The sequence below is a fragment of the Penaeus japonicus genome, unplaced genomic scaffold, assembly GCF_977035675.1.
Source record: "Penaeus japonicus unplaced genomic scaffold, GWHDUDI00000001_assembly GWHDUDI00000018, whole genome shotgun sequence".
NCBI lineage: Eukaryota > Metazoa > Arthropoda > Malacostraca > Decapoda > Penaeidae > Penaeus > Penaeus japonicus.
Window position 1 is genome coordinate 38,012,700 of NW_028234420.1, and position 17,500 is coordinate 38,030,199.

At 40.7% G+C, this 17,500-nt stretch overlaps 2 protein-coding genes across 4 annotated transcripts in view; one reads left to right on the plus strand and one right to left on the minus strand.

Annotated features, from left to right (window-relative positions):
* The window catches only part of LOC122253456 (PITH domain-containing protein GA19395), a 7,224-nt gene extending 1,591 nt beyond the window's left edge, over positions 1–5,633 (plus strand). Inside the window, exons 2-6 of the mRNA XM_043016546.2 lie at positions 999–1,219; positions 3,583–3,626; positions 3,752–3,829; positions 4,073–4,177; positions 4,520–5,633. Of these exons, the coding sequence (XP_042872480.1) occupies positions 1,010–1,219; positions 3,583–3,626; positions 3,752–3,829; positions 4,073–4,177; positions 4,520–4,730 (648 nt within the window). The 5' untranslated portion in view covers positions 999–1,009 and the 3' untranslated portion in view covers positions 4,731–5,633. The remainder of the gene's footprint in view (positions 1–998; positions 1,220–3,582; positions 3,627–3,751; positions 3,830–4,072; positions 4,178–4,519) is intronic.
* A 3,021-nt stretch (positions 5,634–8,654) lies between these two features.
* The window catches only part of LOC122253455 (phospholipid-transporting ATPase ABCA3), a 16,242-nt gene continuing 7,396 nt past the window's right edge, over positions 8,655–17,500 (minus strand). For all 3 annotated transcript variants that reach the window (XM_086546938.1, XM_086546937.1, XM_086546939.1), the window contains exons 15-31: positions 16,795–17,005; positions 16,366–16,612; positions 15,819–16,021; positions 15,503–15,612; positions 15,127–15,318; positions 14,927–15,013; positions 14,244–14,426; positions 13,819–13,947; positions 13,373–13,523; positions 13,144–13,269; positions 12,774–12,892; positions 12,496–12,625; positions 11,624–11,789; positions 11,356–11,507; positions 10,772–10,989; positions 9,989–10,600; positions 8,655–9,715 (exon numbers count right to left, since the gene is read on the minus strand). In XM_086546938.1, the coding sequence (XP_086403064.1) occupies positions 9,248–9,715; positions 9,989–10,600; positions 10,772–10,989; positions 11,356–11,507; positions 11,624–11,789; positions 12,496–12,625; positions 12,774–12,892; positions 13,144–13,269; positions 13,373–13,523; positions 13,819–13,947; positions 14,244–14,426; positions 14,927–15,013; positions 15,127–15,318; positions 15,503–15,612; positions 15,819–16,021; positions 16,366–16,612; positions 16,795–17,005 (3,504 nt within the window). In that variant the 3' untranslated portion in view covers positions 8,655–9,247. The remainder of the gene's footprint in view (positions 9,716–9,988; positions 10,601–10,771; positions 10,990–11,355; positions 11,508–11,623; positions 11,790–12,495; positions 12,626–12,773; positions 12,893–13,143; positions 13,270–13,372; positions 13,524–13,818; positions 13,948–14,243; positions 14,427–14,926; positions 15,014–15,126; positions 15,319–15,502; positions 15,613–15,818; positions 16,022–16,365; positions 16,613–16,794; positions 17,006–17,500) is intronic.

A 17,500-nucleotide genomic window follows, 5' to 3' on the forward strand; every position in this document is an offset into this window, starting at 1 on the left:
AAAGTTTTAAAAATCATTAAAAAAAAGAAAAACAAAAAACAGTCTTACATCTCTATCCTCTATATCTGGTAACCAGCTTCAAAAAGTTTTTTTTAATGTTTTGAAAGCACTCATACATACACGGACATTGCCTAGCTATAGGCTGAGCTTTTAGTTGTTAAATTGCAGGTTACGACGGGTTGAAAACTAATTATGTCATTTACTAAAATTATGAATAGGTATAGGTTGGTATTATTTTTAACACCATTCTGGTAAACTGGTTTTAATTTGTCATTAGGAAAATTAATTTTCTTACCATTTCACTAATGAAACAAATAAGAGGACATTTGTATTTTTTATTGTGGTTTCAGTTGCAGTTTACTTAACATCAGTCAAAGCTATCTTTACATCAATTGGCCAGCAACAAGTAATGATAGTTTAATTTCCCTTACTGTGTGTCGATGTTATGCACCAAGCGATTCATATTACAGTGCAGAGATATGCATAGTCACCATGCACACGGTGATTGGAATGGTTTGTGACAGAAAAGGACATTTATTACTCACAGCACAGTTTTATTTGATTCTTTATTATGTTTGTTTGGGCTGCCCAATGTATCAAGAGGAACTGGGCAGACTAAGAGTTGCATTTTTTTTAGTCCTTGTGGCTGGTACAAGTGTAAAGAGAAATTTTCAGTGATTGTGGGTGATTTTTTAAATGAAAGGGTGAGACATGATGTATTGCCTGAAATATTCGTATACTGGGCCTTTTCACAGAAAATCATGTAAATTCCTTCACCAACTGCTCAGCACAGTGTATGGTTGTATAGGTTTTTGGAGGCAACAATAATCTTTGGGTGATTTATGACTTGATGCTTATGTCCTAAATATTCCAATGTGTGATAATTTACCCGGCCACTGCATCAAAGAACACTCCCTTACTCCCATTACTATTTAATCTAATCAATACTCAGATACTGCAACACATTTAAGATTTAAATTCATGATTGAAACTTACAGAAAATCAAGCAATGTCAGGTTGTGGTGGTGGTGGTCACGGCCATGACCACTCGGGTCACGGCTCATGCGATGGACACGATCACACTCCGGCTGAACTGGGTGTGGCCTACAGCCTGTACACACGGATAGACATTGACAACGTGGAGTGTCTGAATGAAGCGATTGAGGATTCAGGAAAAACAGTTTTTAAACCGTGGGAAGAAAGGCTTGACAGGGAAAAGGTAAGTTAGTTCCATTTCTTCTATTTTGTTATACTTATGTGTAGGTCAATACTGTATTATGGTCTGTGTCTTTACTTGTACACACTCATACACCAACAGACATGGACACGCATCCATGCATGGAGATGGATATTTATAGGCAACTTTTACATGTATGTTTATATTATGGTGTTCAGAAAAATGTAATATTACAAATTTGGTCAAAGTTAATATATTGTCTGTTGCATAAGAATAAAAGTGCATTGTATGCATTTTTCTTTCTGTTTTAAAAATTAATAAGGACATATGTGCATTTGATGACCTCATCAGACTTTATAGCAAACAGCTCACATTACATTCTGCTGTTTATTTCTTGACCTCCCTTAACCCCTAAAGGACACATCCTCAGATCTGGCACAGAAAAAAACAATCTCTTCTACCTACTCTAAATGTTATATTATTGTGCTATGAGCAATGAGTGAGTGATGATGACAATTGCAGTCATAATTATTATAAATGCTGTAATAGTAATCAAAATGGGTTTCACCTAACATACAAAACCTAGATGGCACCATTTTCCTCAAGCAACAGCAGGAGAGAGAGCCTTGAATGGCACCCTTCTAAGGTCTCTAGCAAGCACTATCTTTATAGAGCGATGGCACATAGCAAGTTGCTGACCTCTTGCTCTGAAGTATCGCTAATGAAGAATGCGCAAGCAGAACAAGAGGAGGAAGGTAACTCAAACCATGCCCAATGTCTACAAGGTGCCCCTGAGCCAGTAGGGATGCCTTTTACTGTGGCACTCACAGTCATAAGCACAAGTTTCCTTCCTCTTCCCTACCTCTTCATTGTGGATGGTTATGTGTTTCGTATTCGTTCATGACAGCACACAAATACAAAAAAATAAAGTTGTTTTTTGTCCTCTACAATTTTAGTCAACCGCAGTATTGATAGAGCCTGTGATATAACAGATATAAGTCTCTAAATACAGTAAAACACAGAAAACAAAAAACAAAAATTACTAAAAGGGAGTGGGAAAAATCAAGGTATGTTGCAGAAGCTGCCTTGCTCTGAAATGAAACCCATCCTTGAGCCTGGGTAAGCAAATCTATCCCCCGTCGGCAACGGGTTAAATCCATACAACTGTGACAAAATTTCCTCTGCACATCCTTTAGGGGTTATATCTACTGACACTGCCAGCTAGTTTGTAATTAATTTCTTTTTTGAAGGCTATTTATGAACATTTGTGTCATGGCTCACTGACACTGCCAGCTAGTTTGTAATTAATTTCTTTTTTGAAGGCTATTTATGAACATTTGTGTCATGGCTTGTTTGGCGCCATCAGATACACGAGCAACTTGGCAAGAAAACCTGGTCCTCAGATGACTACTATGGGTCCCCTTTGTCTAGTTATTTTGTATAGGATGAAGATATGCCAAGATCAACTTTATCAATTTATTCACCTACGAGTGTCATGACATATATGAAGCAGGAGCTTTTGCCTTATGACAGGCATCATGATGTACATGACGTTCAGGGATTTTGGATCACTGTGTTATTTTATTTTGCTACGAGTAATGAGTGCGTGATGATGACAATTGCAGTCATAATTACTATAATTGCTGTGATATGAAGCAAAATGGGTTTCACCTAACATCCGAAACCTAGATGGCACCACTTTCTTCTAGCACCAGCAGGAGAGAGAGCCTTGAATGGTACATAGCAAGTTGCCAACCTCTTGCTCCAAAGTACCACTGATGAAAGATGTGAAGGTAGAACGAGATGAGGAACCATGTCCAGTGTTTACAAAATGCTCCTGTGCCCGTAGGGATGGCATTTACTGTGGCACTCATGTTTGTAAGCACAGATTTCCTTCCTCTCCTCTGTCTCATGTGGATGGTTATATGTTTCCTATTCATTCAAGACAGTACGTGAATATGAAAAAATAAAGTTGCTTTTTGTCCTCCCATAAAACAGCAATAAAGAGATGATATGGACTCTAGACTTACAATTTTAGTCAACTGCAGCATTGATAGAGCTTGTGATATAACACATATAAGTCTCTCAATACAATAAAACACACAAAATTGAAATGCCTCGCTCTGAAATAAAACCCATCCTGGAGACTGGGTTACTTGAAAAGAGGTGTATTATGTGAAAATATCAGTATCTATAAACAGGACTATAGAATACTAGATGTATATGTAAAAACCAAATGGAACTAAATGTAAAAAAAGAAAAAAAAAGATCAAGGGAGCAATGATGGATATAAAAGACACCTATTGCTGTATTAGAAATCATTATATGAAATTTACACTATATGAAATTTGGATCAACATTTTTACACTTGTTATTGTCATTCCAACTGCTTATTCATTCTACAGTTTGTGGAAAGTGATGCTGACGAGGAGCTGCTCTTCAATATCCCGTAAGTCCATTTGACAAATTTTAACGTCAATTTTTGTTTCCATACATCAATGATGAATTCTACGAAAATGATGAAAAATAGATTACGTTAGAATGATTACTCTTATCAGTCAGTTTTCCTTGCAGGTTCACCGACAACATTAAGTTGAAAGGGATCATTCTCGTAGGCGGGGAAAATGGACATCACCCCAAAAAAATGAGACTGTAAGTTTATGAAACCTTATGCTTTTCTGCTGTATTGATTTGATACATTTTCTCTGAATTTAGGATAAATAAATAGTTGTTCATTGGTGCTATAGATTTTGGTGATTTCTTTTTTCATTCTTGATTAAATTATCATAGCTAGACAATGCATACATTCATGTACGTGTCTGTGTTTATGTATGTATGGTGTGATTTCCAGTGCTTGTTTGCCCACAAAATGATACCGGTTGCTTCCTTTTACAGATTCAAGAATCGTCCTCATATGACTTTTGATGATGTGAATTCTGCAGCGGAGCAAGAATTTGATTTGCAACAGGATCCATCTGGTACCTTGGAGTATACAACAAAGTAAGAGAAAAAAAAATTCATGCATACCTGTTTGTATTTGTGTATGAGAGATATACTTATTAGCGCACCTATTGCATTTCTAGACATTTTTGTTTATAAAAGAGTAGTTCCTATTTTTCTTAGAGTCACAAAATTTAATAAATAAGAATGCTAACTTGTGGGTGGTTATGAGTGTACATTATTGAGAGCAACCATTATTTTAAATTCCAGCTATGCTTTCTTTGTGTATGGTGAGGGGTGGTTTAAACTGAAGTATGGCCATATAATGTTTTTGTTCCATACTATGCTTACAAAATTGAGTGTTGAGAATGTACAATAATATTTCTTCTTTCCTTCTTTCAGAGTAGTTAAATTTTCATCTGTGACTCATCTGACCATACATTTCCCAAGTAATTTTGGTGAAGAAACAACGAAAGTTTCTTATATAGGCTTCAGAGGAGAATACACAAAAGCCCATAGACATGGTGTTACAATATGCAATTACGAATTATCTCCTCAAATGATGGACCACAAAGAAAAAGCTTTAGATTCAGTCGGGAAGCCTATTATGTGAGGTACCTTGTCGGAAGTGATTTCTCGACTCATGCTTCTCGAGACAGATAATGGCACTCTTAAAAAGTGATTGATAATAGGAAAGCTCAAAATATGTCAAAAGCAACTCGCTGAAATGCATCATCTCAAGCAAGCCATTTGCCTATCTTTGTTATGCTTTTTTTCGCCTTTGGAATGACAGATAAGTTGCTAAATCAAAAAGGAATGACTAGGAACAGTTCATTACATGGCATATGGGAGATAGTTGTAGGCTACCATTTTACTAGAATTTACAAAGTTCCTCTTTGTGAATACTGTAACTATTTAAAATTGGTAGCTAAGAAATTTAGTTGCCACAATTATGTAAGTTCTGTAATGAACACCTGGCTGTGATGACTTAATGTTAAGTGCAACAAACTGAGATATTTTAGTAGGGCTATGCAGTTTATATTATGCTGTGAATGTGAATGATTTGAAGGCTAATTAGATCTTGTATCAATATGTTATAGCATCACTAATTTGTAAAATATAACCTCAGATACTAGATTTTAGATAATAACTGTTTAAAAAAGCATTCATTGCAATGTTGATCACAGTACTCCAAGCTATATCTAGATATCACTATGTAATGACAAAGTTTGTGAATTTACATGATTTGTAAGACTATGTATAACAGCAAAATATAAACATTTCATTGATCTTCATAATAATAACTCAATGCATAAGTTTCATTTTATTGCTTGTTAGTTAGCCAATCTGTGTATGAACTTTATAATATCAAGATATATATAGAAGTCTTTGTTAGTTGCATCTTTTATCAGTTTTGAGCAAGTCTCCAGAGACAAAGTGCAGCATGTGTTTAGAACCTGAAATTATTACTCTTTGTCCCAATGTACTAGTATGGCAAATAAAGGTAAATCATTTTTATTGAACATGTATTATTTTTTATGCTGTTGTATGTATCTTTGAGGGTATTTATGATGCTTTTAAATCAAAATAGAACAAGTTGGAATTTACATTTAGGTACTGGGGAAGTAACTACAGTTTCAGTTTGAAAGTGATAAAGCAAATGTCCTTCAGAACCCTAGATAGTGAATATCTTGTTTTCACACAAATTTCATTGGAAGTTAACCTTTTGCAATATATGTGATGTAAAATACAATAATGTTAGACACTTTGCAATTCATTAAAAAAACAACTAAAACATGTAGCTGTTGCCTGTTAGATATTTCTTCTAATCATTGGTCTATAACTTACATCTCATCATATGCATACAATCTCAAAGTCTTGCAAAATTAGAGTTTTACATTTTGATTCAGTGAAGATACTAAAAATTTGTTCCCGAGAATCTTTGAAGGACGGCTCACGGTCAAAGATAAGATTCGATACAAATCAGATAGGCAAAGGGTATCATGCAAGAGAGAACCCGAGTGTATCTTTTTATAAGACGGGAAAGAGTAACTCGCACACTGTTGCAGAATCCTGGTTTTCTTGATGAAAACCTATAGTCTAGCCAGGCATATTTCACTTTTTTTTACTTGAACTCTTTTTACTTTTTGTCTCTTATTTTAGGTCATTAATATTGTCAAGGATAGTGGTAGTTGAAAAAAAATATGTAATAAAATATATTCATAACACCCTAGAAATACTATACCCAAATCCCATGAAACAATAACTGTATAATGTATACTTATACATATCTTATTTCTAATGTCATTACCATCACCTATATTTAAAAAGATGAACTTTAACACTATAATTTACATAAATTATATACAGTCATTATAGCCCCTATCTCTGTAACAGTCATCAGAATGGATACCAGATTCCTCTAATAAGATAAATACTTCAAGTGCTAGTGATGTGTCTTTCTTCAGAGACATACTGTTAGTTGCATGCAATAGGTCAGAGATGACAAACACCTAATGGAGATCTAGATAAACTCTCTTGATATTTTGTATGTATGGATGGTGGAATATTCCAGATGCCTTTATTTGTTTCCTCAAATGCCTCCTAAGATTCTATTGGGATAATCAAGGTATCAGTGATATTTGCCTCATGCATTAACATCATATCAGCATGTGATTTATTGTAATTCACAACAATTGAGCAGTTTCTTAAGTCCTATTTTTGCTGCATACACTTGTTCTGTTGTGTTTTATGTTTTATTTCACTAGTATTATCAAAATGTATAGTTATTCTACCTGATCTTACAGTAACTCACACGGGACAGTCATGATCCATATCCAAACTAAAATCACCATTATTCTTTAAAAACCTATCTTTATTTATTTTGTCCTTTTCCAGCGTCATTATTCTTTAAAAACCTATCTTTATTTATTTTGTCCTTTTCCAGCGTATCTCAAAAACGCTTTTTATGGGTTGCAGTAATTTTTAGTTGTTGTTTTTTTGTGATGATTTATTTCTTGGGGAAACTATTATAACTTGTCAGGTTAATTTCCTTGTTAATTCAACATACAATATAGGCACCAACATATTCATAGAATATATGTGTAAATTGTATATGACTACAACTACAAAGAATGAGGGCGAAAATCGAAGTTCTTGATATCTTAATATATTTAAGAAACTAAAAGATTAAAAAGAAACAACCCAAGCTTAACATCTAATGCAGAGGTATGTATACCAGCTGCTACACTTCTAATAATCTGTGATGCCAAAGAAGCCCTTATTTTCTCAAAAGTATTGTAGTATCTATGGTAATTTGAGAGTTTTGGTGCAGGTCAGATGGATATATATATGTCAGAATGATAAAATTCTTCTATATACTGTCGCTTCATGATGTTACCGTCATGATGAGCATTGTGTTTCTTTAAGTTATTTCTTATACTTTTTAGCAAATACGAAGCATCAAAAAACCAAATAATTTCTCACTTGCATCCACAAAATGTGGAAATTTATTTAGTAAAGGTTATGCCACATACTTGTATCTTTCTGTTCAAAGTCCTTTTTCTTTCAGAGAGAAAAAACTGAATAGTTCCAACTAACATTAAAGATTATTATTCTTTGTAGCCAATACTTCATTATCCATGGAATTAGAAGCGCAAAGAAATAGTTAAGAAAATTATATGCTTTTGCACTTTTAAAATCAAGGCTAATTGAAAATGGATAATTCCATCAGGTGTCCTAGTCAAGCTGCACATCAAGTGTCCATGGTTATTTTACCTCATGTTGTGAAATGGCTGTGTAGGGGAATAAGAATCTTTCCCCAGACAATTGTTTAGGCATAGTTTCCCATAGACGTTATGCTTTCTTATAAGCTACATTTTTATTCTTTAAAAACTATATTATCCTAATAATCACACAATCATTTTTCAGCAATAAACATAAACCACAAAATATTCCCACTTCCCCTCTGAATTGACCACACCCTTAACGGGCAGAGAGCAGAGAAATAACGACAAATAAACACATTAAGTGAACAAAAAAAATCAGAACAGCTGAAAGGCATGACCAGCCGAGCGGCCGAAGCGGAAGCCCGAGAGATCCTGACGCGGCTGGAGCTAATGGACAAGCAGCACGTGTTCGGCAGCCAGCTCTCCGGGGGCATGAGGAGGAAGCTCAGCCTGGCCATGGCGCTCATCGGCGGCACGAAGGTGGGGGGGGGGGGAGAGCCAGTCTGGTCGCTGGCTCTCCGGGTTGACGTTTCATTCCTTGTGGCTCGTAGCGGAGGTTATGGCTAGGGGTCATGCGGTTAACCTTAGCTTTACGTTGGTTTTATTTTTCCTTTTGTTGAAATGCGTCCCGTCCAAAGTCAACTCAGGGTTATAAAATATTCAACCAGATAATAGGGAATTTTTTTAAAAAGTGGTTAGTTAGATTTATTTATTTCTGAAAGTGAATAAAATTGGTAATATTCACTAATTTTGTAAAATGTACTTGAATAGCAAACAGACTCCATAAAACGACAGGGAAAAAAAACGAATTTTTATTTACTTCAATTTCATTCATTTATGGCGAATCACAAAATACTCTGGACCATGACAAAGGGTAAAAGATATCAATTGCTTCACCTGTAATGAAAATAAATGTTTTCAAAGAAGTAAACATGGCAAAAGAAACACAAATAAAAACTAGCACATACAAGCAAATTGAAGAATACTGATGAATTATGACTAGAGGTCAAGTGTGGCGTAATTGACTCATTACAAATAAGGCATTTACTTGTCAACTTGATTGTTTGTCGAATCAGAATGTTTGGCATGAAAAAGTCATGGGTAAGTTAATGAGTACATTAAAGACAAAATAAAAAGGCTTAAATGTTGAGGATACTCAGGTTAAGAGTGTACAAAATGAATTATGCGAATCACTGAGGCACTGTTTCCCTCAAAAGAAAATAAACAATACATAAATGACAATCATATTTCCTGGAAATCCACCAAGTATGTATTTTTCTGAAGAATTTTTAATGCATTCTGATGTGGGAATCAATAGATATAGTATTTTGATAATTATGTTTTCTTAAAATATAATCCTTATGTTCATATCAACAAAGAAACATCGTCTACCTAACTTTGACTAGAGATCGGTCAGTAAATCCCCTGAATTATTTACTGCAGTCATTGGGAGCTGCTGCTCGTTAGGAATACTAGAAGAGTAATGCACCTGAGGCACACTGCCCGACGTGCAAGGGTTATTGGCACTACCAGGGAGTGGTATTTCACTCCCTTCTACGACACCATGACTCCTGTCGCCTGGCTGCTCAGGATGACTCGCTCGCCCGAGAACTCCTGTGCTGGTCGGCTGGTTCAGCGAAGCTCCCGCCGCATCAGGATTTGCTTCCCTCGCGAAGGAAAGGAACACCTGCTCCAGAGAGGTGTCAGAGGCAGCGTAGTCCTCCACGAATGATGGTGCACTTGTAGCCTCTGTGGACTGGGCGTCACTTCGACGCTCTGACCCAGGCTTTCGTCCTGCCTTCAGGTCTTCCATGACCGAAAACAACAACGCCCAGGATATGTTCTTTGGAATCATGTATGCGATCATTCCCTGAAAAGGAAATTTGATTCAGTCCATGCTTACTCTTGAAAAGTGTCGAGCATAGGGATCTAAAAAAAATGCAATTTACATCTTTGTTGCTCGGTGGCAACATCGCAGGCATGCGTGTGAAAATACAAAAATAAAGAGGTAATATTTTTCATACATAAAACAAATCCAATGCATGTTTCACTGAACAATTAGCAGGGTAAGCTGGCGTCTATGGATATTTTATAGGTGATGACAGATGCAGCTCTGCAGTCAATCGTGCCTCGCTGAACCTACCTTGTGCTCGTCCGACACCGTTGCACCAGGGAAGTAGGAGCTCACAACATTTTTTAGCTCCGATAACTTGGATGTATAAACTCGTTCATTCTCCTGGTCCCCGTCCTGACTAAGGTCGTGGGTCCTCAGCTTCACCTGGAGGCTATAACCCTGCCCGAACTTCGCCTTGAGATGCCCAGTGGTGCCGACGCAGCGCAGAGCTCCTTTGGACATCACGATGATGCGGGAACACAGCGCCTCGCACTCCTCCATCGAGTGGCTGGTGAGGATCACACTCTGCCCATTGTTAACCGCTCGACTGACGGCCGCCCACACGCGACGGCGAGACGCTGGATCCACGCCAGACGTGGGTTCGTCCAGGAACACCAGGGACGGAGCCCCGACTAACGCCATGGCAGTGGACAGCTTCCTCCGATTCCCGCCCGAGTACGTCGAGGACGGTCGGGACGCACACTCCGTCAGGTCCACTAGCGTGACCAGCCCTTCCACTTCGCGCCGTAGGACGACGTCATTCACGCCCCGGAGCCTTCCCAACAGCCAAAGCATCTCTTTCCCCGTTAACTCACCCATGATGGCATCGAACTGAGGACAATAGCCGATGTTCTGCACAAACTGTCGGGGCAAAAATCAGAGCGTCAGACAATAAAAATGAAAGGACCGAGGATATTTTACTTTCGGTTCGGCACCGGGAGGAAACCATACATCAGAGGCCATTTCAGCGTCCCAAAAGGGCGCTGAAGGCCATGGCACTCAACTGTTCTCCTTCCTCTGCATTCGACCCACCTTGTTCCTCTGGTGCATGAGCGAGATGCGGTCGATGAAGGCATTCCCGCCTGAAGGGTCCTCGTCGCCCGTCAGCATCCTGAAGGTGGTGGTTTTGCCGGCGCCGTTGACGCCCAGCAGCCCCAGGCACTCCCCGCGCCCGAGGGAGAAGCTCACCTGGTTGACGGCGGGAACCAACGAGCCGAAGTAGTTCTTCGACAACTCGGAAACCAGCATCGCTGCATCGCCGAGCCCGTCCGACGAGGGAGGGCGACGGGAGCGAGGAAAGCCACGGCGATTGCAGCGTGGGGTCATTTAGCCCCGAAAAGAAGATAATAGTGGAACAGATGTCAGTTTTCGTTAACATGTTTGTAAAATAATGTTGTGCATTGCAAAGGGAAGAAATCGAGGTTCTGTTCCAAATATAAGTAATGCAGGAATTTTAGATTTGATTGCAGACGAGATGCAAATGACTTTGGACTAAATTAATAATTCCATTTTGGCGTGACTACGTCTAGAGTCATTTAAAGATAGACTGATAGAGAGATTAGTTATATAAATACTAAGCATAAATACAGATAATGCCATCTAGGCGTTCAACATACCCGCGTCCTGTGAACGGCCCCCCTCCTGTGCCATCATCCTTCTCACCAGCTCCTCCTCCGCCACCACATCCTCGTCCCGAGTCAGCACTTCCTGGGGAATCATGGCGCGGCGGAACATCCCAGCCTTCCCTGTGCACTCACGCCACCAGCGCCTTCGGGAGAAGAGGCGTCAGTGAAAACCCAATGCATATTTATTCACCTGTGTACATGATATCCAAACGCTCACACACACACCGACGCAAAGGCCCCTCTTAGGAGGTCCACTCACAGCAAGACGCGTCCGACGCCGGCCTCTATGAGGGCGACGCAGCAGAAGAAGATGAGGCCATTGACGAAGAGGGTGAGGAGGTCGGGCCCCATGCCGTTCTCGCTGAAGCGGAAGTATGACTGCCACTCGAAGCACGGGGTGCTGTCGCTCCTGCCGCACACGTTCGCTGAAACAGGGCAAAGGAGGCTAATATTTAACTTACATTAGTCCATATTTTCAATAATGGACCATGGCAAAAAACAACACCATTTTTGTTTTTTCTAAAAATATAATAAGTCAGATGAATATAGATATGTTAAACGGAACACCTACTCTAATTTAACACACAGTTCCTCTCCCCTCATCTTAAATTGAAACCTGCCACGATAAGGCAATTAACCAAATTCGATTTAATCCAGAATTTTCTTTACAGCGAATGATATATATTGCACAATTGGTCTTGCGTTGCGTTGCGCCTTTTCATTCGTTCAGCTGAATTGATTTTATTTATCATGCATAGGACATATCCCTGAAGAAAGGTGGTTTACAATCTGAAGGAGTTTCACGGGAGGTCAAAGGTCGTGCAAACGTGCAATCAAAATATACATCAGAGTTAATAACAAAACTGAAAGAGAGGAAATCAAACCAAAATGGAGAAAACAATTAGAAAAAAACATTGAGGTTGGATTTATTCTCAAGACAGGAAAGGAAAAATTGGAAAATAAGAACTTTGTTTCAAGGAAATATAGCGATCAGGGGGAAAAAAATACGAGAAAACAATTTGGAGATATAGACATTCTAGAAACATCGAAGGTGGATTTTCCTTAAAGGTGAAAAAAAATTACGGGAATTTCCTTCAGATAATCATGTTCCTTTCATATAAATATACTCACGACAGCACTGTACGAAGTCGTTTTTAGGATTGGTAAAAGAAAGGATTGTACACAGCTCATCGGTGGTGTTCGCGTCAAACTTGTCACAGAATGAGTTCTTTACGCTCGTAAGAACAAGGTGTCGGAAAGCCTGCAACAGATCGAATAAATACCATTGAGAAACAACAACATTACAGTGGAAGAAATAACATACACCAAAAATAATGGAGTGCATAAATTCTTGTATAAAGTCTTCTCCATCCACCTTTTAGTGCGATAAACCACGCGAAAGGACTTACTACGGACGCCGGATAGGTCGGGATGATGGAGCTGATCCAGTGAAGGACATCGCCCGCGGTTTCGGCGCCGGACGACCCTGTCATGCTCAGGACGTACACCACCAGGCTCAGCATCTGGCCTGGGGAGGAGAGGGACTCAGTCTCAGGCCGAGATACAGAGAGAGAGAGAGAGAGAGAGAGAGAGAGAGAGAGAGAGAGAGAGAGAGAGAGAGAGAGAGAGAGAGAGAGAGAGAGAGAGAGAGAGAGAGAGAGTGAAAGTAAGAGCGAGAGCGAGAGCGAGAGTGATACTGGATGACTGGCCATCAAAAGATTTGATAAGCTTAATACACACCTCTCTATCCCTACAGTATCCAAAAAAAGATGTTCTCACCCGCCACGATGTTGATGAGGGTGAGGATAGCGAAACCTGAAGCCGCTGTCTTGAAGAGGAAGCTAAAGACGTAGGAGAGGGGGATGCTGCCCCAACCATACAGCATCAGCAAGAAGAAGAGCACTCCTGGAAAGACAATAAGCATCGAATTCATCACACTGCTCTAAGGACCACATAGTTTAGTGTTTATGCCCTCCTGTGCAACAACCCATGGGCGAAAGGAACCCACCAGCGGCCTGGGGAGCCAAGAAGAAGTTGCTAGGGTTGATGGCCACGAAGCATATGAAGATCAGTAACGCTGTTGCCATGTAGGCCAGGAAGTCCCACGCGAAGGACGAGGCCCAGAGCGCCCAAACAGGGGCACCGGTCATGATCTGGACCTGCAAACGTTGCGTATGTTGCAGACTAATAAATCGACAATGAGGGGAACTGATGGGTACTGAAGGCAATTATTACACAGCAAATATTTAAAAAACTTCGAATATATAATAGAGAAGGAACTGAATTAGTTCAAAGAATACAATGAAAGTTCAACGTCGTTTAAAAAAAAAGTGGAACCGTGGTAGCAATAATACACAAAAAAAGATAATTGAAAAAAATAGGTTCTCGGTCCTCATTCTCAGGATACCTATCCGGTTTCTATCCCCATGACCCCCATACCGTAAAAAGCCGTACCTGCTTAGCCTTGGTCTCCCTCTCCTGAAGCGGGAAGACCAGAAAGGAGGCGGAAAGGAAGCACAGAGCGAGAGGCATCACGCTGGAGTAAACAATGGCGCTTGTGGAAAAGTCTGTCCGGAACTGCCACTGGGGAATGGAAATTTCTAATCAGATCCACGAGTGATACTTAGCATAAAATAACACGAACGTTTTGAGTTCATTTCGTGTTACTTTCCTCTCGATACCACAATCCTGACCCACATGGTTCGAGAGGCACAAGATGTAAACAAGACCACCCACTCAAATATTTCCAAATAAACACACGAATCTTGACTGCAAAACTACAATCCCCTGACGCGAAACCACCCCACTCCAAAAACAGATGCATTACCCGAGCATCTCCACCCGCGAATTTCAATCAAACGCTAAAAACATTTCCTCACGGTTGTGTCCTTCGGCAGCGGGCGATTCGTGGTGGTGATGTCGTGGTCCACAGAGTTGGTCGCCAGTCGTAGCAGAGCCCTGTCCACCAGCAAGGTGTTGATGCCCAGAACGTGGTGCGGGATGGACTGGTAGAGCATGTTAAGCGTCGTGAAGTGGTTTGAGTATAGGTCTAGGAACTCAGCCTGTGGGGAAGGCGAGGCAGGTGAGTTTTGTTCTCTTTCTTTCTGTTTCTCTGTCTCTCTCACACACTAAGGCATTCTCTGCGTTCTCTTTTCTTTCTTTCTTTCTTTCTTTCTTACTCTCGCTCTTTGTCTCCCTCTCACACTAAGGCATTCTCTGCGTTCTCTTTCTTTCTTTCTTTCTCTCACTCTCTGTCTCTCTCACACACTAAGGCATTCTCTGCGTTCTCTCTCTCTCTCTCTCTCTCTCTCTCTCTCTCTCTCTCTCTCTCTCTCTCTCTCTCTCTCTTTCTCTTCTCTTCTTTTTCTCTCTCTCTCTCTCTCTCTCTCTCTCTCTCTCTCTCTCTCTCTCTCTCTCTTTCTCTTTCTCTTTCTCTTTCTCTTTCTCTTTCTCTTTCTCTTTCTCTTTCTCTTTCTCTTTCTCTTTCTCTCTCTGTCAGTGTGTGTGCGCGCGAGCGTTTTTACGTTCGTGCGTATTTTTACGTGTGTTCACACATACTTACGGAGAAGATGTGGTTCTCCCGATAGTAAAGGATATTCTCGTCGGCCGCTTCGAGGAGACTTTCTGTCATGTTGGTAGCGTTGAGAATCTGAAGACAAAAGGGAAGCGTTACGATAAATGGCATATTGTCGTATTGTCGGACTCGTCCAATTTCTGTCCAAATTCTCCAGTCGAACCCGCGCGTTAAAGCAAAGCAAACACCTTGTGCGGAGGAGAGAACAAGGAAGCATATTGCTCCTTGAGAGGCTGGTGGTTCTCGTCAGCGTGGACGAACGAGGTCGAGGGGGAGATGAGGTCGAGGTCGAGTTGGAGAGGAGGCTCACTGCTCGACAGGGTTCGAATGCTCCCGTCCACGGCGAGGCAAATGATGCTCACCAACACCGGAAGCAAACTCTGTGGAGGGGCACTGTTGCATAAGTTCTGGATTGCGACATGTATCAATATGTATGAAGTACTTCACAAATTGCATGTATCAATGTGCATTACGTACTTCGTGTATCAATAAGCTGATGTTTTCTTTATATATATAATTATTAAAAAAAAGAAAAAAAAATCAGTTACTACCAGAAAAATTCACCTGTGTAATCAGAAGAACCCACTTCCTCTTGGAGTAAATGAGTCGCTTGATAAGGAAAGCTTTGAGTCTCTGGAACGCTAGCGTTTTACCTTTGAGTTTCCGCCTCTCGTCTGGGAAAGGAACAAGCAATCAGCCAAACACGAAATACCGAAATACCAAAACGAAAGACTACCTTTTAGATATTACCTCAAATAATAATTTCACTATTTGGCTATTACCACCAACCTCTTCTCTTTCCGAGAACCAGAAATAGTTAAGATGCAATATCGAAACGTCGGTCACTGATCAGTATTAAGAAACAATGTCAATTCCTTACCACCTTCCTCCCGGTAAAGCTGGTGAGTGCTATTGGCGTAAGCAGACTCTAGATCACTGGTGGATGCCATGGAGTTGGAGTCTCGTCCAGGGATATTGGCCTCACTCCCCCCTGTCATGGACAAGCTGACATCCCTGCCACTAGTGCCACCGTTCGCGAAACTTGGAGCAGTGCCAATGCTCTCGTCCATCATTTCGCCAACTCTACGGGAGGGAAAAAAGGTTGTTTACACTCTCCCAGGATCTTTTTTTTAATGGCAGCATGGATGCCAATTAACTTTCCGTAAAATATATTTTTTTATTACAGTATAGGTGTAATAATATCTTATATAAAACGAATAAACGGAATGCATTAGCTTTGAGGGTTATGAAAATACGTGATTAATAGTTCGTCCTGCTTAAGTTAATATTTAGAAAATATTCAAAACTTTCATCAAAGTTCTCAATGAAAGAAAAACTACATCTTCTGCCTATAACGCTGTGTTTTTATCGGTCTGTATCACCTCGCTTTCGCCCGTCCTACACTCCTTTACGCCAGCACGACTAACCTGAGAAAAACTCTCTCCATGTTAGTAAGAGAGAGGCTAATATGCCCGATGCCCAACGCGTCCTTGTAGCTCGAAAGGGCGTCCAACATGGCAGCAAACTTGTCGGTGTCTGGCGGGAGTTTAAAGGTCAGCTCTCCACTGTGGGCGTTGGCCAAGGTGGCAGAGGGCAAATGTTCCTCCACTTTTCGCTTGATAGCTTCCACCGTGGTTTCATCGTTCACCATCAGCGTCAGAGTATAGCCATCACCTGAAACCGTGGATAAACAAACAAATGAAAAACGCCGGAATCCTTTCATATCTCGCACCTACAACTCTTACTTCGGAGGTTAGACCAAAGAACGCGAGAGTCTAACCTCAACCAATCAGACTCATCTACATATCTACATATTCCTGGACATCTAAACTTGCACAGAAATCAGCCCTGCCCACCGAATTTCTTCTTGAGGAAGAGCGTCGAGCCCGCACACACCACGCGGCCCGAAGACATGATGGCCACGCGGTCGCCGAGCACGTCCGCCTCCTCCATGTGGTGCGTCGTGATCAGGAAGGTCCGACGCCCACGCTCGCCCTGCACCACGTCCCACACCCAGCGCCGAGACTCGGGGTCCAGCCCGCTGCTCGGCTCGTCCATGATCACCACCTGCGCGGAGATTTAGATGGTTGGTTGGTTAGTCTGTTGGGCGGTCAGTTTCACCATCTGGACGGAGATTTAGTTGGTTGCTTAGTCCGTTAGTCTGTCAGTGAGAAATGGTTGATATTTACGCCACCTGGACCAAGACTTATTTGGTTGCTTAGTCCCTGAGTCTGTCAATAAGGAATGGTTGATATCTTTTTGGGGGATGCTGAGTTATAAGGTCTCAAAAGGAGAAGGAAGTGCTGCGGTTTTCCATGGAGGCGCAAAATGTCTCAAAGTATCCTAGCGGATAGTAAGGTAGAACCTACTCGTGCAGATTCATACTGACACAGATTCATTCATAATCTTAAACCAAAATCTTTTTATAACCCTGAGTTTAATTTGGACGGGACGCATTTCAACAAAAGGAAAAATAAAACTAACGTAAAGCTAAGGTTAACCGTATGACCCCTAGCCATGACCTCCGCTACGAGCCACAAGGAACGAAATGTCAACCCGGAG